This window comes from Ahaetulla prasina, chromosome 1 (assembly GCF_028640845.1).
Source record: "Ahaetulla prasina isolate Xishuangbanna chromosome 1, ASM2864084v1, whole genome shotgun sequence".
Taxonomy (NCBI): domain Eukaryota; kingdom Metazoa; phylum Chordata; class Lepidosauria; order Squamata; family Colubridae; genus Ahaetulla; species Ahaetulla prasina.
The window spans coordinates 168,995,041-169,019,635 of record NC_080539.1 but is presented as its reverse complement, the minus strand read 5'-3'; the positions used below and the strand labels follow the sequence as shown (position 1 = coordinate 169,019,635).

The 24,595-nt window shown below is 38.9% G+C and overlaps 1 protein-coding gene across 1 annotated transcript in view; it reads right to left on the bottom strand.

Annotated features, from left to right (window-relative positions):
• PLCB1 (phospholipase C beta 1) overlaps positions 1-24,595 on the bottom strand; it is a 593,106-nt gene that overhangs the window by 130,233 nt on the left and 438,278 nt on the right. The window contains exon 11 of the mRNA XM_058181309.1: positions 23,416-23,573. Within this exon, the coding sequence (XP_058037292.1) occupies positions 23,416-23,573 (158 nt within the window). The remainder of the gene's footprint in view (positions 1-23,415; positions 23,574-24,595) is intronic.

Below are 24,595 nucleotides of genomic sequence, written 5' to 3'. Positions count from 1 at the left end.
TATAGTGATAATTCTGATGAAAAATTATATAGCTCAGCAAAGACATTCACCATGTTTACCTTACCGTGCTTTTAAAATTAGTTACCTTGGCTAAAAGGCAACATAGAAACCTAAACATTTAGTAATAAAAATATGTCATATAATTCAACATAATTACACCGATTATTTAAACAAAATTAAAACAATCATGATGCTATTTTTGCACAAAAATTTACTTCCAGAATCTTGCTTTATTAAATGTATTCAGATAATTACTTATTCACTAATTGCCTAAGAGGAGAGAAGAGAGAAAGTTTTTAATTTACCCTAGAGAATTTTTATGACAAAAAAAGGGGTTGATGCATGTATTTCTTTTATACATTCTATAAGTGGAAATTCTGTTCCTCCAAATCACAGACCTGAAACAACACAAGGCAACAGAAAAACAAAAAGTTTGGCTTTCACTTCTCATCTAATATTATCTGTCTGAAAAGCTTTTAATTGGTACCAATTCAGTAATTTTAACAAATGTACTAAAGCTTAAACTAAAATGCTTTCATTCTAATTTTGTCGTGCAATGTAAACTTTGTTGCTTGTATCCTTAGGATTTATATTTATATTGATTATTTCCTGATTGCTTATTTGTACCCTATGACTATCATTAAGTGTTATACCTTATGATGCTTGACGAATGTATCTTTTCTTTTCTGTACAACTGAGAGCGTATGCACCAAGACAAATTCCTTGTGTGTCCAATCACACTTGGCCAATAAAAAAGTCTATTCTATTCGTGCAATGTAAAGACAGTGTATCAATACAATAAAGAAACTCAATACTAATTGAATTTTGCAGGGGATTCTTTTAACATAACTAACCATCAGATAAGGAAGGGTAAATGGTAAGTAAAAGTCTTCTACTAGTTGTGAGGCTTTCTCACATGAACCTTCCTGGAAAAGCTAAAGTTATACAATATTCACCTTTTTACTGAAAAATGAATTTGACTTAAACAAGCTAATCTAGATAAACCACAAATCTGTTTTACAAAGAAATGTTCAGAGGACAACATGTCTATTATCAAGTTCTACAGTTATGAAATCAAGAAAGAATTTTAAAAAATCAAATTACATAACTTAAGCTTTGCACTAGGTTTGTGCCTCTGCACATGTCAAATCTGTCATCAAAAATGACAGTCAAAGCAAACTATTACATGGGCCACCAAGAAGTGTGCTGATTAATGGCTCTGACTTCAGACACGGGTGTTTCAAAATTGTTTCCCCTGCCTACTAACAGATTACTTATCTTTTACTTTGCTCCTTACTAAATCAGGAAATGTCATTAAATAGCAAAGTGGCAGCATTATTTTGAAAGAGACATTCATGCATGCGGTATTAAAGGTACAATAAGTGTAAGTCAAAATATCCTGACATACGTCATCATTTCCAGTGAAAGAAGTAATATAAAAAAAAAAATTAGAGAGGAACAAAATCTCCCAATTCATATGTGGGATGTGCACGACTCTCTAACGCTAGCATTTTCAGAAGCATTCTGAGATTAAAATAAATGTTTAAAAATTGCCAATTATTAAATTAAAACACCCTCTCTCTTTCTCTCTCTTGATTATACAATGCTGCCAACAAAGAAGCCTATATAAGAATCACATCCAAGGGAATGCTTGGTTTCTAGATGCTACTTTTGTTTCATTTCTGTGCATGCATGGCAAGCCAAAGAGAGATTTCTGTTGAAAGAAAGCTGCTGGGTAAAACAAAAAATCCATCCAAATGTCAACAGGGAACATTGCTCTACTGGCCCTCACTTTTTTGTCTGCTTTATTGTCTGCTCAAAGATGAGGTGACTCCACAAACTGGAGCAGCAGTGCAATGAGGTATAACATACATGGTAGAAAATATCCTTTCCATCAAGTTTTTTTTTTATTACCTGCATATTCCACAAACCTTTGGCAAGATAGCAAGGAATAACAAACAAAACCAACCACAATTAATTTAACAATAATCCAAGCAACACAATGATCATCAGCCGATTCACAAATGAATCTAGCAATAACGGGGAACACGTAAGAAGCTAAAGCCGTTTCAGTAGAAAATTAAAAAAAAGAAGAAGATGGTAACTTCATGAAAGAGTGTCCTGAATCTGGGCATGCTGTAATTGTGGTCTCTTTCTATTCACCACTCACTTGATCTTAAAAAAATGAAGTGCAGGCTTCTGTTGCTATCTGTAGTATAGTTGTGCACTGTCTGTTTTGGCAGTCAGAAATGGAAATCCATTAATAGCAGACAATCATCACAAACAATATATGCAATTAATGAGACAGTAATATAAAAGTTAGGAGCAAAACATTGCTTCTTCAGATGTTGAAACTGGTTAGGGTAATCAACATGGGATTTATGATTTAGCACTGAATTATTTAAACAGGTAATGTCAATTGTGTTTTCCTGATTGAGGCTGCCTCATATTTAAATGTGTGTCTAATCTGTGCATCAAGGTTTTCTCTTATATGTGTAAGTTGATGACTGGCTCAGATGAAACATCTATTATAACGATGGACAAATCACTTTCTTCAGATTACTAGCAATGCTGTTCTAATTTTCTGTCAAGAATGCTGATTAATTGTTCCAAAAATATGTGGACAAGTGAATCTTTAAAGCCTACCACTCACACAGGATTCATATCCAATAACACACAAGAGGGCTTGCAAACATTATTCTTTTATGTAATAAGGACTGTCCTTCCTGCTGTTCTTAAAGGTAAATTTCTCCCTGAGAAAAATTGATATGCTTTATGTGATCCAGGTCTATAATAGGAAGCTTCAGTATAGTTTACATGAGTCATCTGCATAATTCAGGTTTATAGGCTGCTACATAACCTCAGCCTTACCAATAATATCTGATGTAAATCATGTTTATCCAGTATCATACCTCATAATTCTATTGGGATTTCTTGCTTAACAAAGGTAATTGAGACTGGCATTTCCATATTGCTAAGTGAAAAGGTAAAGCAAAGTAAAGCATACTGTTGTGGAACTGAATTTAGTGACAGCAATCCCTGCAATTCCCACTACCGTTGCTAAGTGAAATTCCCAGGTAGTTAAGAAATAACTTCCTATGGCTAAGATTTGTGACTTCCCTCTGGCTTCCCACAAGGAAAGTCAATGAGAAAATTGCCTAGAATTTGCAAGCTCCCAAGCAGGATGGATGGAGGGTATATACGGAGTGAGTGAGTGAGTGTGCGGGGGTTACAGTGAGTGTGTGTTGGCAGGGAAAGGTTTCTGTGACACTGTGTGAGTGCATGAGAGGTCAGGAGGGGGTGCAAATGCATCCCCTGAGTACAGGTAGTCCTCTATTTACAACAGCTCATTTAGTGACTGTTCAACGTTACAATGGCACTGAAAATAGTGTCTTCTGACCGTCTTTCACAGTTGCAACCTTTGCAGCATCCCCAGGATCATTTATTTATTTATTTATTTGTTCGTATTTTTATACCGCCCTATCTCCCTAAGGACTCAGGGCGGTGTACAGCCATATAAAAACACAGAAATATACAAAATAAAACATTCAACTAAAAAACTTATTATAAAGGCCAAATATTTAAAATCAGATATAAATAGTAAAACCCAATTTAAAACCAAAGCTAAAATTTAGTCATTAAAAATTTAAAACCCTAGTCCAGTCCTGCGCAAATGAATAGATGTGTCTTAAGCTCGCGGCGGAAGGTCCGAAGGTCAGGAAGTTGACGAAGTCCTGGGGGAAGCTCATTCCAGAGGGTGGGAGCCCCCACAGAAAAGGCCCTTCCCCTGGGCGTCGCCAGTCGGCACTGCCTGGCCGACGGCACCCTGAGGAGTCCCTCTCTGTGAGAGCGCACGGGTCGATGGGAGGCATTCGGTGGCAGCAGACGGTCCCGTAAGTAACCCGGCCCTATGCCATGAGCATGTGATCAAAATTCAGATGCTTGACAATTGGTTCATTCTTATGACCGTTGCTGCGTCCCAAGTTCATGTGATCTGCTTCTGCGACCCTCTGACAAGCAGTCAATGGGGAAGCCAGATTCACTTAGCAACCAGTTTACTAACTTATCAGCTGCAGTGATTCACCTAACACTCATGATTATTGTACTGCTCTCCAGCCCTTCGCCAAACAAACTGCCTCCTGCTACAGACAAATGTTTCAAATTTTGACTCATCAGTCCAGAGCACATGCTGCTATTTTTCTGTACCCCAGTTCCTATATTTTTGTGCATAGTTGAGTCTCTTAGCCTTGTTTCCACATCGGAGATATGGCTTTTTGGCCGCAATTCTTCCATAAAGACTGCTCCTGGCCACACTTCTCTGGACAGTAGATGGGTGTATTTGGGTCCCACTGGTTTCAGTTAGTTCTATGCTAATGGCACTGGACATCTTCTGAAGTCAAAGGGAAGTAAGCCATACGTGTTTCATTTGCTGCATTAAATTTCCTTTGGTTGACCATTGCATCTATGGTCTTCAGGGTAGCCCATTTCTTTGTGCTTCTTCAATAGAGCTTGAACAGCACATCTTGAAATCCCAGTCTGCTTTGAAATCTTTGCCTGGGAGAGATCTTGCTGATGCTACCTTTTGTCTGGTTCCTGTGCTCAGTTTTGTAATAGTATATGACCTGTGACATGAAACTATCTTCTATAACCTCACCTTAGTAGCAGAGTTTGGCTGTTCCTCACCTAGTTTTAAGCCTCCTACAGAGCTTTTTCTGTTTCGGTTAATGACTATGTTTCAAATTTCAGATGAAATTGATGATCATTGGCATAATTGGTTAATCACACACCTGACACTAATCCTACAAAACCCCTGACTTTGTGCAAGTATAAAAATTGATACTGTTTGAAGGCAAAAAGGGTGGTCACACCAAATATTAATTTGAATTTGATTCTGTTCATTAACGTTCCCTTAGGTTAATTGATAAAAATAAACTATCAACACTTCTATTTCTGAAAGCATTATTAATTTACAGCAGTTTTGCACAACTGCTTAACACTTTTGCACAATACTGTACTTCACTGTCCCTGAGGAGGAGTAATATCAAAATGTATTTAATTTTGCCAAGGTTTTTAAAAGGCTAGCAAATTTAGCTTTATTAGAATTACTCAGGGGTACTCATGTAGTTTCCCTAAAGAGAAACATTGTGATCTTATAAAAAAATAATTGAAGGAGCACTGAATATAATTAAGAATCCAGAGATATTAGAAATAAACAATAAAACATTGAAGGGGAAGACAAGCAGTACATAATAAGTACTTATAAGCAGGGAAAAGTAGCGAATTTAGCGGAGATGCAAAAATCTCAGCGTATCTGAAAGACTATTCACAAGAAAGATATATACTGGAATGGAGAAGATGGATTGATTATATTCAAAACAAATATCAGACCAAGAAGTACCAAATAGCTTATGAATGAATAGAAAGTAAAAATTGTATTTGTATATTTTTCTTTATGTAAAAGGGGAGTTAAGGCTCTAGGGGAAGGATGGGAGTTTATGGATAGTTAGCGTATTCTAGCTTATGATTGTTAGATGTTATACCCTGTATTTTGCTCTGGGAAGTCCGGGGGGAGGGTGGGGGGATTGGGTGGAGGTGGGAGGTGGGTGGGGGGAGGGAAGGGGAGGGGAGGCATTTATGGAAATTTTATGTAAAACTTTTTAATAATAATAATTAAAAAAAAGAAACGTTGCCCAACTTTCAATCTTACACGGGAAAAGACTCGAACATACCAAAACCTGCGCACACACACACACACACACACACACACATATATATTCAGGATCGAAAAGTTTTTCTATATATTTCTCAAAAGTAAATCTATCACTCAAAGTAATATATATATTACTTGATCAAACTACAGTGTATGGCCAGGACTTTTGGTTGATGCTGCAGCGAGATCGGACATGAGGAGCAGTTTTCCATGCTCCTGTGGTCAGTTCTCACTGTTGGTGGGCTCCAAAAGGAGCCAAAGCTGCCCTGTAGGGGTGTTGAAACAAAGAGGGACACCCTGTGAGACCACGGAGAGTTGCAACCCCCAGGGGTTTTTTTCCCTCTCAACCACGATGAGAAGAGGCAGCCTAAAGATGGCTGCCACAAACCTGGGGCAGCCGAGGAACACCTAAGACTGGTGCTGGAGTGGAGTTAGTCTGGAACTGGCTGAGAGGATTCTTTCTTATTTAAAACCCAAACCCAAAAGGAAATAATCCAGGAGAAGAGAGACTCATAGCTATTTGCTAAAGCAGCAACTAATCACTTTCACAAAAACTTCAGAATTGAAAGAAAAAAATTAAGGGAGAAAAGCAAAAAAAAAAAAAAAATCAAAAAAAAATCAACCTGTTAAAATACAGAAAATTGGACTTGAGCAGGAGTTGCTCTGGAACGGCATTTTAAAAATACTCGAACTATTTATCTAAAAAACTAACTTTGTTTTGATATTTTGATTTATTAAACTAGTTAACATTGAAATCTAAACTGAGAATACCATCTGTGGATGACAGGAAAGTATAACATATTCTTAAATCCTGGAAAATTCTGACAAGGATATGTTTTAAGCACCTACATTGTGACTACCAGACATTTAAATATGAGAATAAGGAATATTTTTTTCATTAAAGCGACCGCTGAATGCTATGATACAAGATTGAATGCATAAAGGGGATTTAAGGAGGCTCTGGAAAGCCTTTGAGATTATCTAAAGGAGCAGATTGGTTAACTATGGAATACAAAAATTGTGAACATTGAATTCTCTTTGGGAAGTGACTTTAGGCTTGAATATATGGTTTTTGGATTACTGGACAAGAGCAGGATTTATTAAAACAAGACAAGATGCTACATGAGGAAGAAATGAGTGGAATTTGGGAAGAAATGGCATCAATGTTTCAAAACGTCAAGGCAGGGGTGAAATCTAAAAATTTTCCCTACCAGTTCTGTGGGCATGGCTTAATTGGTTGGTGTGGCTTGGTGGTCAGATGACTGGGTGGCATGGCCAATAACAATAAATAATAAAAATAATTGAAGGAGCACTGAATATAATTAAGAATCCAGAGATATTAGAAATAAACAATAAAACATTGAAGGGGAAGACAAGCAGTACATAATAAGTACTTATAAGCAGGGAAAAGTAGCGAATTTAGCGGAGATGCAAAAATCTCAGCGTATCTGAAAGACTATTCACAAGAAAGATATATACTGGAATGGAGAAGATGGATTGATTATATTCAAAACAAATATCAGACCAAGAAGTACCAAATAGCTTATGAATGAATAGAAAGTAAAAATTGTATTTGTATATTTTTCTTTATGTAAAAGGGGAGTTAAGGCTCTAGGGGAAGGATGGGAGTTTATGGATAGTTAGCGTATTCTAGCTTATGATTGTTAGATGTTATACCCTGTATTTTGCTCTGGGAAGTCCGGGGAGGGTGGGGGATTGGGTGGAGGTGGGAGGTGGGTGGGGGAGGAGGAGGAGGCATTTATGGAAATTTTATGTAAAACTTTTAATAATAATAATTAAAAAGAAACGTTGCCTAACTTTCAATCTTACACGGAAAAGACTCAACATACCAAAACCTGCGCACACACACACACACACACACACACATATATATTCAGGATCGAAAAGTTTTTCTATATATTTCTCAAAAGTAAATCTATCACTCAAAGTAATATATATATTACTTGATCAAACTACAGTGTATGGCCAGGACTTTTGGTTGATGCTGCAGCGAGATCGGACATGAGGAGCAGTTTTCCATGCTCCTGTGGCCAGTTCTCACTGTTGGTGGGCTCCAAAAGGAGCCAAAGCTGCCCTGTAGGGGTGCTGAAACAAAGAGGGACACCCTGTGAGACCACGGAGAGTTGCAACCCCCAGGGGTTTTTTTCCCTCTCAACCACGATGAGAAGAGGCAGCCTAAAGATGGCTGCCACAAACCTGGGGCAGCCGAGGAACACCTAAGACTGGTGCTGGAGTGGAGTTAGTCTGGAACTGGCTGAGAGGATTCTTTCTTATTTAAAACCCAAACCCAAAAGGAAATAATCCAGGAGAAGAGAGACTCATAGCTATTTGCTAAAGCAGCAACTAATCACTTTCACAAAAACTTCAGAATTGAAAGAAAAAAATTAAGGGAGAAAAGCAAAAAAAAATCAAAATAAAAAAAAATCAACCTGTTAAAATACAGAAAATTGGACTTGAGCAGGTGTTGCTCTGGAACGGCATTTTAAAAATACTCGAACTATTTATCTAAAAAACTAACTTTGTTTTGATATTTTGATTTATTAAACTAGTTAACATTGAAATCTAAACTGAGAATACCATCTGTGGATGACAGGAAAGTATAACATATTCTTAAATCCTGGAAAATTCTGACAAGGATATGTTTTAAGCACCTACATTGTGACTACCAGACATTTAAATATGAGAATAAGGAATATTTTTTTCATTAAAGCGACCGCTGAATGCTATGATACAAGATTGAATGCATAAAGGGGATTTAAGGAGGCTCTGGAAAGCCTTTGAGATTATCTAAAGGAGCAGATTGGTTAACTATGGAATACAAAAATTGTGAACATTGAATTCTCTTTGGGAAGTGACTTTAGGCTTGAATATATGGTTTTTGGATTACTGGACAAGAGCAGGATTTATTAAAACAAGACAAGATGCTACATGAGGAGGAAATGAGTAGAATTTGGGAAGAAATGGCATCAATGTTTCAAAACGTCAAGGCAGGGGTGAAATCTAAAAATTTTCCCTACCAGTTCTGTGGGCATGGCTTAATTGGTTGGTGTGGCTTGGTGGTCAGATGACTGGGTGGCATGGCCAATAACAATAAATAATAAAAATAATAAATAAGGTATACAAAACAATAAGAGATACCAAAAACCAACTTTCATACTTTACACACACACAATACAATACAACTGACTCACACACAATGTAAAAGCAGCTGCACTTCACCCAAAATGGCCCCTGCAACAAGCAGGAACCTCACACTTTCACACTTTACACACACACAACTGACACACACACACACACACAAAATGCCACATACAGCTTTGTGAGATTTTGTGTGTTTGTGTAGTTAGCGTGAAACACTACAGAATCACACCAATTCTCAGAAAGCTGCACAAATATTTTATTTTATTATTTTTATTTATTTTTTTAGAACAGGGGTCTCCAACCTTAGTAACTTAGTTTGTGGACTTCAACTCCCAGAGTTCCTCATTCAGCAAAGCAGGAAGTCAAAGCAAGCTTTATTTTTTTCTTCAGTAGCTGAAGAAAGCATGGCATTGCCAGCCCGAAAGAGCAGTAATTATAGGTAAGTGAGGAGTGGGAATTGGCTGGGCATGGGTGGGGCTCTTGTAAGTGGGGGCTGTTAAAAAGTGAGTTTAAAAGCCTGTGAGGATCAGGAAATTCCTCTGGGATCGCCAGAGGAGGCTTTTAAAACCTCGTGGTTTTTTTTTCTTTTTTTTCCCCCCCTTCGGCTGAAGAGGGTTTTTTAAAAAAAACTTTTAAAGGGTTTTGATGATCTCTGCTCAGCCCCGCGATCATCAGAGGTTTTTTTTTTTACTTTTAAAGGCATGTTTTGGCTGAAGAAAAACTTTTAAAAGTAAAAAAAAAACCTCTGCTGATGGTGTGGCTCAGCAGAGGCAGGGGGGGCGGGGCCAGGGATTTTTGCTACCAGTCCTCTGAACCAGCAGCTGCCATCGCTACCTAAGTGGGCGAGCTGGTCCAAACTGGGAGCATTTCACCCTTGCTTCAAGGACATTCTGATCAGAAACCACAAGGAGATTAAGAACTTAATACATGGTATGGATGAAAAACTGGGAAATATTATACAAAGGACAATGAGAGATCAAGATGCCCAGGAAAAAAAGGAGCCAATTGGGGCAGATATTTTGGAAGCTAGACAATGGAAAAGGGCAGAGATGGGAGAAATGTTTAAAATGAATAGTCAGGACATAGATGCATATAGGGATAAAGATCCAAGAGAGGAATATGGGATGCAAGTTAAAAAATGAACAATTAAAATTTAAAGATTAATATATAGTGATTAATATATCACTATTTTTATTTGTACTTAAATGTATATGTAGATAGGAATAAAGATTCAAGAGAGGAATATGGGAGGCACTAAAAATGAACAATTAAAGCTTTAAAGCAGGCAAGAGATGACAGATAGAAAGGATTTGTTTTTAAATATAAAGCTAGCATGATTAAAAGTTAGAATAGGGATAGAAATAAAACAAAGGGGGAATATAATATACACATTGTTATACAATAAGACAAAAGAAATAATAAGAGGGAAGATTAGAAATTGAATGATGGTATTATTATATATGTTTAAACAATATTGTGATTGGCATTGGAATAATGCATTGAAACATTGAATAATTAAATAATGAAAGTCTATAATTTAATACAAATATGTATTTGTATTATAAGCTTGAAAAATGTAACAAATACGAATAGCACTATTTTTATTTGTACTAAAATATATGATACCCAGATGCTACACTGTTCATGAATTGATATGGATATATTGTAAAATAAAATGAAAAACTTGAAAATGTTTTTACAGTGTATGACCTATTACATGAGATAGAAGGCTCCTAGTTGTATTCAGCAGAAATAACAACAAATAACATCCACAAGATACACCATTATTATCTCAAGTATATAGGAATGGATGATGATGACATGTAATCATTAGTTATTGGTAGAGAGCAGAAAAGAATGGGCAGAAGGGCACACTTTTATAGACAGTTACAAATTGTGCTGAAGAAAAAGGCACGAAGAATTACAGATAGCCATTAGTAAAGGGGATTTCAAAACATAATGTCCTGAATTCTGAGGCACTGTCTGAAGAGAATGTAATTCAAAATATATTTTCTGTTATCAATCAAAATTCCACAAACCATTAATCTGCAAGTTAAATCATCCCATGAATTACATACACAGACGTGTGTGTGTGTGTGTGTGTGTGTGTGTGTGTGTGTGTGTGTGTCTGTGTAAAAGGTCAACTGAAAGAAAGAAGATAAACTGAAATTACAACACAGGAAATCTGACAAGCAGCAATAATATACATTACGGGGATAATTAGCCATATGTTTTCCTGTAATTGCCTCTATCTCATTGTTTTGACATTAGAAAAAAACTAAAGATTAAACTATTTTCTTCTGTACTTTGCTTTTTAATAATATCTAGCTTCAGTTAACATGAGTGAGTCATGATCCCAGGATACTTTCTGCAAAGACTGATATAGGGAAAGAAAAGTTGTATCTTATGCAAAATACACCAAGAATACCTGAAATCTGCCTATTAAATTATTAATTTAGCTATTTTGTTACTGATATGAAATCAAACTTATTTTAAGTGTGCCCCCAATACCATAATACATGTTTTAGTTTTCTCCTACCCCTAAATAAATGTGCTTTTTAACATACACAGAAAGATGACATGCATGTGAATGACCTCAATAACACATCTGCACAGTGGTGGGATTCCAGTAATTTAACAACCGGTTCTCCCTGCCCTAATGATTTCTTCCAACAACTAGTTCAGCAAACTATTCAGAAAGTTAACAACCGGTTCTCCCGAAGTAGTGCGAACTGGCTGAATCCCACCACTGCATCTGCAGATATAGACAACTGTGATGCTCATTGTATCTCTGTTACTTAAATAACTTTTAAATAACTATTCTGCTATCTCTGTCTGGGGAAAATGCCAGACTAGATAAAATCTTTAAAAGGCCCAGAAAGATCAGGATCTGTTTCAAAAGTAGCCTAAATAGTCCACCTTTGCTTATATATTCACGTATTATCAGTTTTGTGAGAATTGTATACCTGTTATTGAACTGAACCATGCTTTCTCTGGATTGAAAGTATTGCTTTTCATCTCCTTAAAAATGCTGATGCCAAACAAGCTTTGCAAACGGTTTATTAATGAAATAGTTCAGCTGAAATAGTTATTTCTGTTTGTACTTCTACTAGTTACTTAATTGGCAATCTACAGTAGCCTCAAGCTCCTATTTTTCACTCTGTCCAAGATTGGGTAAGTGATTTCCTTTTTTTTCACTTTGGGCTTTATCCCTCTTTAAGAAGATCTGGGGGATCCTATGCAATAAAACAGAGAATTCATGAGATTTGTGCCTAGCAATACTTTATGCTGTAATGTTTTGTCTGCATGCATTTTATGTCAACTGGAAGTAGACAAAAAGGAAAATTTTATTGCACTGTAAGAATTATGCACTTAATTATAAAAAAATTAACACGATCAACATGTGGATTAATCTATAGTTATTTGCAAGTATGGAGACATAAGCTATTCTACATGTATGTAGAAAATTTAGTATGATATAAAAATGCTTTGTTTAAGAAAGATAGGCTTAAAATCCTTGGAGTTGAGTTAGATGTCTGGTGACTTCATGGATGCATCCATGAAATTTTATTTATTTATTTATTTATTTATTTATTTTATTTGATTTTTATACCGCCCTTCTCCCGAAGGACTCAGGGCGGTGTACAGGCAAAAGTAAAAAAGACAATACAATGTACAATTTAAAATGTGAATTAAAAAACTTATTATAATTAGCCCAAAACTTTAAAATATATAAAAACTAAAATCCCATTTAAGATTAATATTAAAAATTTAAAAAATTTAAAAAACCAATAAAATTCAATAAAATTCAAGCCAGCCCAGCGAATGAAAAGATGTGTCTTCAGTTCGCGGAAGGTCGAAGGTCAGGTATTTGGCGTAAACCGGGGAAGCTCGTTCCAGAGTGTGGGAGCCCCACAGAGAAGGACCTTCCCTGGGGCCGCCAGCCGGCATTGCTTGGCGGACGGCACCTGAGAAGTCCCTCTCTGTGAGGCGTGCGGGTCGGTGGGAGGCATGAGGTAACAGCAGGCGGTCCCGTAAGTACCCAGGCCCTAAGCCATGGAGCGCTTTAAAGGTCGTAACCAACACCTTAAAGTGCACTCGAAGGCCACAGGCAGCCAGTGCAGTCTGCGCAGGAGGCGGTGTTACGTGGGAGCTACGAGTAGCTCCTCTATCACCAGCGCAGCTGCATTCTGGACTAACTGAAGCCTCCGAGTGCACCTCAAGGAGCCCCATGTAGAGAGCATTACAATAATCCAAGCGAGAGGTAGCAGCGCGTGAGTGACTGTGCACAAGGCATCCCGATCAAGGAAGGCGCAACTGCGAACCAGGCGAACCTGGGGAAAGCCCCTCCTGGAGCCGGCCGCCAAATGACCTCCAACCGACAGCCGTCCATCCAGGAGGACACCTAAGTTGCGCACCCTATCCTTTGGGGCCAATAACTCGCCGCCAACAGTCAGCTGCGGCTGCAGCTGACTGAATCGGGATGCCGGCATCCACAGCCACTCCGTCTTGGAGGGTTAAGCTTGAGCCTGTTTCTCCCCATCCAGACCCGTCGGCCTCCAAACACCGGGACAGCACTTCAACAACTTCATTGGGGTGGCCGGGGTGGAAAAGTACAGCTGGGTGTCATCAGCGTACTGCTGGTATCTCACCCGAAGCCACTGATGATCTCACCCAGCGGCTTCATGTAGATTTTGAACAGAAGGGGCAAGAGAATCGACCCCTGCGGCACCCACAAGTGAGGCACCTCGCGGTCGACCTCTGCCCCCCTGTCAACACCGTCTGCGACCGGTCAGAGAGATAGGAGGAGAACCACCGATACACGGTGCCTCCCACTCCCAATCCCCCCAACCGGCGCAGCAAGATACCATGGTCGATGGTATCAAAAGCCGCTGAGAGGTCTAATAGGACCAGGGCAGAGGAATAACCCCTGTCCCTGGCCCTCCAGAGATCATCCACCAATGCGACCAAAGCTGTCTCCGTGCTGTATCCGGGTCGGAAGCCGGACTGGAACGGGTCTAGATAGACGGATTCATCCAGGTATTGGGGTAGCTGTCGCCACAGCACTCTCTACAACCTTCGCAACAAAGCGAAGGTTGGAGACAGGACGATAATTACCCAAAATAGCTGGGTCCAAAGAGGGCTCCTTGAGGAGGGGTCCCACCACCGCCTCTTTCAAGGCGGCAGGGAAGACCCCTTCCAACAAGGAAGCATTGATAATCCTCTGGAGCCAGCCTCGTGTCACCTCCTGAGTGGCCAGTACCAGCCAGGAAGGACACGGGTCCAGTAAACATGTAGTGGCGTGAAGCCTCCCCAACAACCTGTCCACGTCCTCGGGAGCCACAGGGTCAAACTCATCCCAAACAGACTCAACAAGACGTGCCTCCTCTCCCTCGCTTGGATCATCCCAATTTCGGTCCAGACCATCCCGGGCTGGCGATTTTATCGTATAGATAACCACTAAACTCCTCGGCACGTCCTGCAGCGGGTCATCCGCACCTCCTGATGAAGGAGGCGGGTCACCAAACAGGGCGGCGGGCGGTTATCTGCCGGCGCAATGAGGGTGGGCGTAGAACGCCTCGCCTCCCTCATTGCCACTAGGTAGGTCCTAGAATAGGTCCTAACTAGTGTCCGATCAGCTTCGGAACGGCTGGACCTCCAGGTGCTCTCTAGGCGTCTTCTCCGGCGTGTCATCTCCCTCAGCCTCGGAGAACCAAGGGCGGACGAGATCTGCGCGGGTCAGAGGCGCAAAGGCACGACACGGTCCAAGGCCCCAGCGGCCTGTTCCCAGGCCACAACTAGTTCCTCAGTCGTGCCGTGGGCCAGATCCTCAGGAAATGGCCCAAGCTCCGTCAGGAACCTCTCGGGGTCCATCAGGCGCCTGGGACGGAACCAACGAATAGGTTCCGTCTCCCTGCGATGGTGGGTGGCGGTTCGGAAGTCTAGACGAAGGAGGAAATGATCGGTCCATGACATTGGTTCTGTTACTATATCATCTAATACCAGATCATTTAACCACTGTCCAGAGATATAAATCAAATCCAGCGTGCCTCCCCCCATGTGCGTAGGGCCATCATTTACTCGAATCAGGTCCAAGGCCGTCATGGAGGCCTGGAACTCCCGAGCTGCAGTCGATAACAGGCCAGCTGATGGCAGGTTGAAATCCCCCATGACTATAAGTCTGGGGGTCTCAACCGCCACAGCGGTACCTCAACAGCTCGGGCAGGGCTGTGGTCACGCAGCAAGGAGCCAGGTGCGATCAACAAGCCCAACTGATTCCTATGGCCCCACCTCACATAGAGGATTCACAGCCGGCAATCTGAGGAACAGTGGCCTCCTCGGCTCTAGATCTTCCTTAATGACAACCGCCACCTCCACCCCTACCTTGGGCCTCGGCTGATGAAATGCTCGGAAACCTGGAGGCACAGCTCAACAAGGGAACCCCCTCTGGACCCAACCAGGTTTCCGTAATGCCCATAAGGTCCGCGGACTCCCCTGAATAAGATCGCAAATCAGGGGAGCTTTGTTAGCCACGGACCGGGCATTACATAACATCAACCGAAGATCCAAGCTCTGAGGATCATGGCCTCCCGAGGCAGGTAGGAACTGAGGGCGGAGCACGTGATCGCTTTCAGGCATCGAACACGTGCTCCCAGCTCTCGATCGCCCCCTCCGCCATATCTGCCTCTCCCACTAACCACACAGATGGAGCCACACTCATCTTCAGGAACGTCACTCTCCCCAAAACCTTGGACCTTTTAAAACCTCGTGGTTTTTCTTTTTTTTCCCCTTCGGCTGAAGAGGGTTTTTAAAAAATTGTTATCAAGTCTACATAGTTTGAAAAGGCTGCAATCCTTGTAACTCCTCAGAGAAGTTAATCAGGCCTTCAAATCTTTTCTCATCCTGCAACTATTTAAGCTATTTTACAATAGCCAATTGCACACCTAAATGGGCTTTACTTACCCAATGTGAAATGTCTTCAGAAATTAGTGAGACAGGTTTTATGGCTTCCTTATTGAACCAATCCCTGTTTAAGGATAATATGTGTCCAACTAATAAACAACTAATTAAATGAAGTTTAGGTCATCCCAAATCTACAATGATACACTTTAAGGAAATAAGCATCTTATTCCTATATAGTAAATAATAACTGATACATATTTACCTTGTGTCTTTAGCTTAAATTGCAAATTTTAGTAAGACAACAAAATACCTGCAAAAGAGCTAAACTTCTAGAATTGTAGTGAATGTTACTAGTTTTATTTCCAAAATACTACGATATTAGCAATGTGGGGTTTTTGCAACGTGGAAGATGGCTGGGAAATCCAGCATTGCAAAAAGCATGCAGAGAGGATGCTGTAGGTAATATCAGACACCATGGCTTCAGGTTGCAGGAAGTACAACTTTCTTGCAGTCCTCATCTGCATGGAAGATGCAGTTTATTAATTTAATTTAATTTAATTTTTTATTTATTTATTTCATCAAGCATCTATTTTATGACAGATACAAGTGGAAACATAATTATAAATACATGTAAAGGATATGAATAAAAGAAAACATTACCGTATCCAATCCATCATCATTGATAGTGCTGGATGGAAGGGCTTAAGATCTACTTCACTGACAACTATAGGTGCAAAATATTTTCTATCAATAGGAGATAGATGGCAGGGAAAAAAAGGCAGATGAGCATCAACATCTCAACACTGAATCACTTCAGATTCAATACCAGACTGTCTGGCATTTGTTCCTTAACTTGTTCCTTTGGTCATCCAAACACAGAAAGATATTTGGTTAACAGGAGACTAAAGCCTTTTCACAGGATAGCAGCTTCATTCTCCAGGATCATGTAAGGGGAAGAGATTATGTATATTCTTTTCAGCCAAGAACAGGCAGAATCTGAAGATGAATTGGTTAGACACAAGAGGATGCCTGCTAGTTGGAAGCTGAAATCCAAGGAAATTATTTTTAATTATTAGAAACGGCAGTACAATATGGAAACGGAAAAGCACTTATGGGAGAAATGTTTAAAATGAATAGTCAGGACATAGATGCATATAGGGATAAAGATCCAAGAGAGGAATATGGGATGCAAGTTAAAAAATGAACAATTAAAATTTAAAGATTAATATATAGTGATTAATATATCACTATTTTTATTTGTACTTAAATGTATATGTAGATAGGAATAAAGATTCAAGAGAGGAATATGGGAGGCACTAAAAAATGAACAATTAAAGCTTTAAAGCAGGCAAGAGATGACAGATAGAAAGGATTTGTTTTTAAATATAAAGCTAGCATGATTAAAAGTTAGAATAGGGATAGAAATAAAACAGAGGGGGAATATAATATACACATTGTTATACAATAAGACAAAAGAAATAATAAGAGGGAAGATTAGAAATTGAATGATGGTATTATTATATATGTTTAAACAATATTGTGATTGGCATTGGAATAATGCATTGAAACATTGAATAATTAAATAATGAAAGTCTATAATTTAATACAAATATGTATTTGTATTATAAGCTTGAAAAATGTAACAAATACGAATAGCACTATTTTTATTTGTACTAAAATATATGATACCCAGATGCTACACTGTTCATGAATTGATATGGATATATTGTAAAATAAAATGAAAAACTTGAAAATGTTTTTACAGTGTATGACCTATTACATGAGATAGAAGGCTCCTAGTTGTATTCAGCAGAAATAACAACAAATAACATCCACAAGATACACCATTATTATCTCAAGTATATAGGAATGGATGATGATGACATGTAATCATTAGTTATTGGTAGAGAGCAGAAAAGAATGGGCAGAAGGGCACACTTTTATAGACAGTTACAAATTGTGCTGAAGAAAAAGGCACGAAGAATTACAGATAGCCATTAGTAAAGGGGATTTCAAAACATAATGTCCTGAATTCTGAGGCACTGTCTGAAGAGAATGTAATTCAAAATATATTTTCTGTTATCAATCAAAATTCCACAAACCATTAATCTGCAAGTTAAATCATCCCATGAATTACATACACAGACGTGTGTGTGTGTGTGTGTGTGTGTGTGTGTGTGTGTGTGTGTCTGTGTAAAAGGTCAACTGAAAGAAAGAAGATAAACTGAAATTACAACACAGGAAATCTGACAAGCAGCAATAATATACATTACGGGGATAATTAGCCATATGTTTTCCTGTAATTGCCTCTATCTCATTGTTTTGACATTAGAAAAAAACTAAAGATTAAACTATTTTCTTCTGTACTTTGCTTTTTAATAATATCTAGCTTCAGTTAACATGAGTGAGTCATGATCCCAGGATACTTTCTGCAAAGACTGATATAGGGAAAGAAAAGTTGTATCTTATGCAAAATACACCAAGAATACCTGAAATCTGCCTATTAAATTATTAATTTAGCTATTTTGTTACTGATATGAAATCAAACTTATTTTAAGTGTGCCCCCAATACCATAATACATGTTTTAGTTTTCTCCTACCCCTAAATAAATGTGCTTTTTAACATACACAGAAAGATGACATGCATGTGAATGACCTCAATAACACATCTGCACAGTGGTGGGATTCCAGTAATTTAACAACCGGTTCTCCCTGCCCTAATGATTTCTTCCAACAACTAGTTCACCAAACTATTCAGAAAGTTAACAACCGGTTCTCCCGAAGTAGTGCGAACTGGCTGAATCCCACCACTGCATCTGCAGATATAGACAACTGTGATGCTCATTGTATCTCTGTTACTTAAATAACTTTTAAATAACTATTCTGCTATCTCTGTCTGGGGAAAATGCCAGACTAGATAAAATCTTTTAAAGGCCCAGAAAGATCAGGATCTGTTTCAAAAGTAGCCTAAATAGTCCACCTTTGCTTATATATTCACGTATTATCAGTTTTGTGAGAATTGTATACCTGTTATTGAACTGAACCATGCTTTCTCTGGATTGAAAGTATTGCTTTTCATCTCCTTAAAAATGCTGATGCCAAACAAGCTATGCAAACGGTTCTGAAACTGAAATAGTTCAGCTGAAATAGTTATTTCTGTTTGTACTTCTACTAGTTACTTAATTGGCAATCTACAGTAGCCTCAAGCTCCTATTTTTCACTCTGTCCAAGATTGGGTAAGTGATTTCCTTTTTTTTCACTTTGGGCTTTATCCCTCTTTAAGAAGATCTGGGGGATCCTATGCAATAAAACAGAGAATTCATGAGATTTGTGCCTAGCAATACTTTATGCTGTAATGTTTTGTCTGCATGCGTTTTATGTCAACTGGAAGTAGACAAAAAGGAAAATTTTATTGTACTGTAAGAATTATGCACTTAATTATAAAAAAATTAACACGATCAACATGTGGATTAATCTATAGTTATTTGCAAGTATGGAGACATAAGCTATTCTACATGTATGTAGAAAATTTAGTATGATATAAAAATGCTTTGTTTAAGAAAGATAGGCTTAAAATCCTTGGAGTTGAGTTAGATGTCTGGTGACTTCATGGATGCATCCATGAAATTTTCTCAACAGAAATACAGAAGGAGTTTTCAATTGCTGCTTTCAGGGATTGCTTCACTTCTTATTCTAGTCTATATTCCCTGAAGATTTCAAAATTTACCATTACAGTACTGCCAGATGATCTGCAAAAGTTCCTTTCACTACTTAAAAAGTGATTGTTTTATTTATTTGTTTATTTATCCAAATGAGTACAAGACTGAGATTAACTGGTCTTTACTCAGAAACCAGTGAGTTAGTTAGCATCTTATACAGATAACCATTCCTTAATGTTAAGTATAATGGAGCAAAATATTAAGAATATAAAATACATTAAGATAATCATTCCTTTGTCTTTCTGTCATTTTCTGCAACTTTATACACAACCTCATTATTATAAAAATTAAATCATGCACATTGGCTGGGCAACACTTCAGAAATAATTCGGAAAAACCGCTTTGGAGTGCATAGGAATGTGAATACAGCGACTATCCACATTTTGAAAGCAGTCCATTTGTCCTGGAGTCACACAGCTGCTTAAGAAATGGCCTGATAATTTCATTTCCTGCTTTTTTTTAAAAAATGTTTTTCTATTGAACTGAATTTCTAACATAGGCATCATTTGTTTTTCTGGAGACATTCTATATTCGCCTCTATGCATCTTATGTCCACATATGCAAACGTGCATAAATATTCTATTTTGCAATTATATTTTTACAGGGATATTCTCAAATGTACCTTAAAGGATATTTCCGTTGTCATGGTGAATCCATGGGTAATGACCGGCTCCTCTTCAGCAGTTCGGCCTTTCCAGCAGTCCAGCTCAACACAGCGGCAGCCAGACAACAGCACTTGACGATACATCTCTACAGAAGAGTTGCCGGCTAGCTGTCCAGCTGCAAACAAAGAAAAAGAAATTGAATCAAGGCAATTCATTCTGGACTAATGGTCCTAAAATATATTGTCTTAAAAAATATAAAAGTCTGCACTACCTATTTTTCCCAGTGGCAAAAGACAAAGTGATAAATAGATAAAATTAAATGCACTCTTATAGGGAACAAAGGTATAAAATGACCTAAGGGGCAAAATGAAATTAAAAGATGATTAATATTCTAACTGTTTTGAATGTTCCTATTTTTAAAATGCTTAAGAACACATTGGACTACACATTTTGGTGGCCTAGTAAGGAACACTGCAGAACTATACACAGTAAACAAAGAATTATGAAAGCCTCTTTGTGTTATTTAATGGCAGGCAAATCTAATTTCTGAAAAGATGTGGTCATGTCATTTAAAGAACAGGCAAGATGACTGAATAGAATAATCTTTTTTTTAAAAAAATTGTTATCAAGTCTACATAGTTTGAAAAAGGCTGCAATCCCTTGTAACTCCTCAGAGAAGTTAATCAGGCCTTCAAATCTTTTCTCATCCTGCAACTATTTAAGCTATTTTACAATAGCCAATTGCACACCTAAATGGGCTTTACTTACCCAATGTGAAATGTCTTCAGAAATTAGTGAGACAGGTTTTATGGCTTCCTTATTGAACCAATCCCTGTTTAAGGATAATATGTGTCCAACTAATAAACAACTAATTAAATGAAGTTTAGGTCATCCCAAATCTACAATGATACACTTTAAGGAAATAAGCATCTTATTCCTATATAGTAAATAATAACTGATACATATTTACCTTGTGTCTTTAGCTTAAATTGCAAATTTTAGTAAGACAACAAAATACCTGCAAAAGAGCTAAACTTCTAGAATTGTAGTGAATGTTACTAGTTTTATTTCCAAAAATATTGCCAAAGAAAAAATTAGGTTGAGTTGTAACATTTTGAAAACCACCTTCAATAGTGAAGAATCAAAGTAATATTGCTGTCTTGAGGGGCCGGAGCACGTGATCGCTTTCAGGCATCGAACACGTGCTCCCAGCTCTCGGTACGACCCCCCCCCTCCGCCATATCTGCCTCTCCCCCTAACCACACAGATGGAGCCACACTCCTCTTCAGGAACGCCACTCTCCCCCCAAACCCTCCGACCTTTTAAAACCCCGCCGCAAACACGCGCAGTGACTGGCCCCTCCCTCGGCGAGCTACCCCCAATACCCGCGCTTGCCCTCCCCCCCTTAAAAATTCCCTATCTAAAAATCCCCACAGGTTCTTTCTACGCGCATGCCACCTCTGTGGATCCCAAGACCCGTCATTGAGGCCGGCCCTTGGTAATGTAGGGGGCCATTCCTGCGAGGCGGGGGCACCTCGCAGGCGCAAGAGTTCAATTGAGGAATATCGCATAATAAAATCGGCGAAAAAATTGGCTCCATCTCGAAATTGGCTGAGATGATAATATAAGGTTAGTCCTCAGTTAGGACGGACGTATAATAATCCGGTCAATGGACTATCATGATGGTATCTCCTGTTCAATATCCAGACCCAGATCTTAGTTTGGTCCAATAAATATGAGGTCTTAAGTCCAGGATAAATAGTCCAAAGCCAAGTCCTGAACATGAGAAAAAAAGGGTGGGGTTGGTGTTTCGTGTCCACTCCAAGGTACCTCCATTGTCTTACTCTCTGCCGGCCTCAGGCAGTCCTCCAATAACTGCTCCAGATTCGTCCAGCCCACATTCACCAGGGGTCACTCCATCTCGCCACCAACACCCCTGGAATGTCCGGGTCCGGCTCGTTCCAGAGACCAGGTCTCTCCAGGTCTCTCCAGAAACCCTCCAAGAGGCCTCATGAAAAGGCAAGGCCTCCCCCGAGGGGCCGAAGGACGGGAGGAAACAGGCCGCCCAGCTGGAAATAGAGGCCGCAACAGGCCATCGCATGAGGCCACAATAGGCCGCAAAAGGCCGCCAGAATGAAGAAAGGCCGCAAGAGAATAAGTCCGGAGAGCCTTCATGGCCAAAGCCACACAGTGGAAACGCCAAAAAGCGGAAGATGAAAATGGCAAAAGCTGTTCAAACGCCAGAAAACCGCTGCTGTTCCAGTTCACCACTTCCCCCTCCGCTGCAGTTCGTATTCACAGCCGAGGGAAAAGGGCCCAACGACACACGACCGAGTTAAAAAGCAGGCCGGCTCACCACCCTACCGGCGCCACAAACATGGCCGCCGCCATCAGCCGCTCACCTTCCCGAGTCCGTTCCTGGCAACCGTGGGGCTTAAAAGGTCCAAAAACCTCTCCCACGGCTGCCGGAGACTTCAGTTCTTCCGATCAGGGGCATGGGCGGCTAAGCAGACGGCCAGGGGCGCTGCCATCTCGTCAAGGCCAGGAACACCGCCGACGCCGATCCTCAGAGCGCCGCCATCTTGCGCATGCGCAGAGAACCATTTTCTCAACAGAAATACAGAAGGAGTTTTCAATTGCTGCTTTCAGGGATTGCTTCACTTCTTATTCTAGTCTATATTCCCTGAAGATTTCAAAATTTACCATTACAGTACTGCCAGATGATCTGCAAAAGTTCCTTTCACTACTTAAAAAGTGATTGTTTTATTTATTTGTTTATTTATCCAAATGAGTACAAGACTGAGATTAACTGGTCTTTACTCAGAAACCAGTGAGTTAGTTAGCATCTTATACAGATAACCATTCCTTAATGTTAAGTATAATGGAGCAAAATATTAAGAATATAAAATACATTAAGATAATCATTCCTTTGTCTTTCTGTCATTTTCTGCAACTTTATACACAACCTCATTATTATAAAAATTAAATCATGCACATTGGCTGGGCAACACTTCAGAAATAATTCGGAAAACCGCTTGGGAGTGCGTAGGAATGTGAATACAGCGACTATCCACATTTTGAAAGCAGTCCATTTGTCCTGGAGTCACACAGCTGCTTAAGAAATGGCCTGATAATTTCATTTCCTGCTTTTTTTTAAAAAATGTTTTTCTATTGAACTGAATTTCTAACATAGGCATCATTTGTTTTTCTGGAGACATTCTATATTCGCCTCTATGCATCTTATGTCCACATATGCAAACGTGCATAAATATTCTATTTTGCAATTATATTTTTACAGGGATATTCTCAAATGTACCTTAAAGGATATTTCCGTTGTCATGGTGAATCCATGGGTAATGACCGGCTCCTCTTCAGCAGTTCGGCCTTTCCAGCAGTCCAGCTCAACACAGCGGCAGCCAGACAACAGCACTTGACGATACATCTCTACAGAAGAGTTGCCGGCTAGCTGTCCAGCTGCAAACAAAGAAAAAGAAATTGAATCAAGGCAATTCATTCTGGACTAATGGTCCTAAAATATATTGTCTTAAAAAATATAAAAGTCTGCACTACCTATTTTTCCCAGTGGCAAAAGACAAAGCGATAGATAAAATTAAGTGCACTCTTATAGGGAACAAAGGTATAAAATGACCTAAGGGGCAAAATGAAATTAAAAGATGATTAATATTCTAACTGTTTTGAATGTTCCTATTTTTTAAAATGCTTAAGAACACATTGGACTACACATTTTGGTGGCCTAGTAAGGAACACTGCAGAACTATACACAGTAAACAAAGAATTATGAAAGCCTCTTTGTGTTATTTAATGGCAGGCAAATCTAATTTCTGAAAAGATGTGGTCATGTCATTTAAAGAACAGGCAAGATGACTGAATAGAATAATCTTTTTTTTTAAAAAATTGTTATCAAGTCTACATAGTTTGAAAAAGGCTGCAATCCCTTGTAACTCCTCAGAGAAGTTAATCAGGCCTTCAAATCTTTTCTCATCCTGCAACTATTTAAGCTATTTTACAATAGCCAATTGCACACCTAAATGGGCTTTACTTACCCAATGTGAAATGTCTTCAGAAATTAGTGAGACAGGTTTTATGGCTTCCTTATTGAACCAATCCCTGTTTAAGGATAATATGTGTCCAACTAATAAACAACTAATTAAATGAAGTTTAGGTCATCCCCAAATCTACAATGATACACTTTAAGGAAATAAGCATCTTATTCCTATATAGTAAATAATAACTGATACATATTTACCTTGTGTCTTTAGCTTAAACTGCAAATTTTAGTAAGACAACAAAAATACCTGCAAAAAGAGCTAAACTTCTAGAATTGTAGTGAATGTTACTAGTTTTATTTCCAAAAATACTGCCAAAGAAAAAAATTAGGTTGAGTTGTAACATTTTTGAAAACCACCTTCGAATAGTGAAGAATCAAAGTAATATTGCTGTCTTTTTTTTCTCTGAATATTGTTCAGGTACCAAGC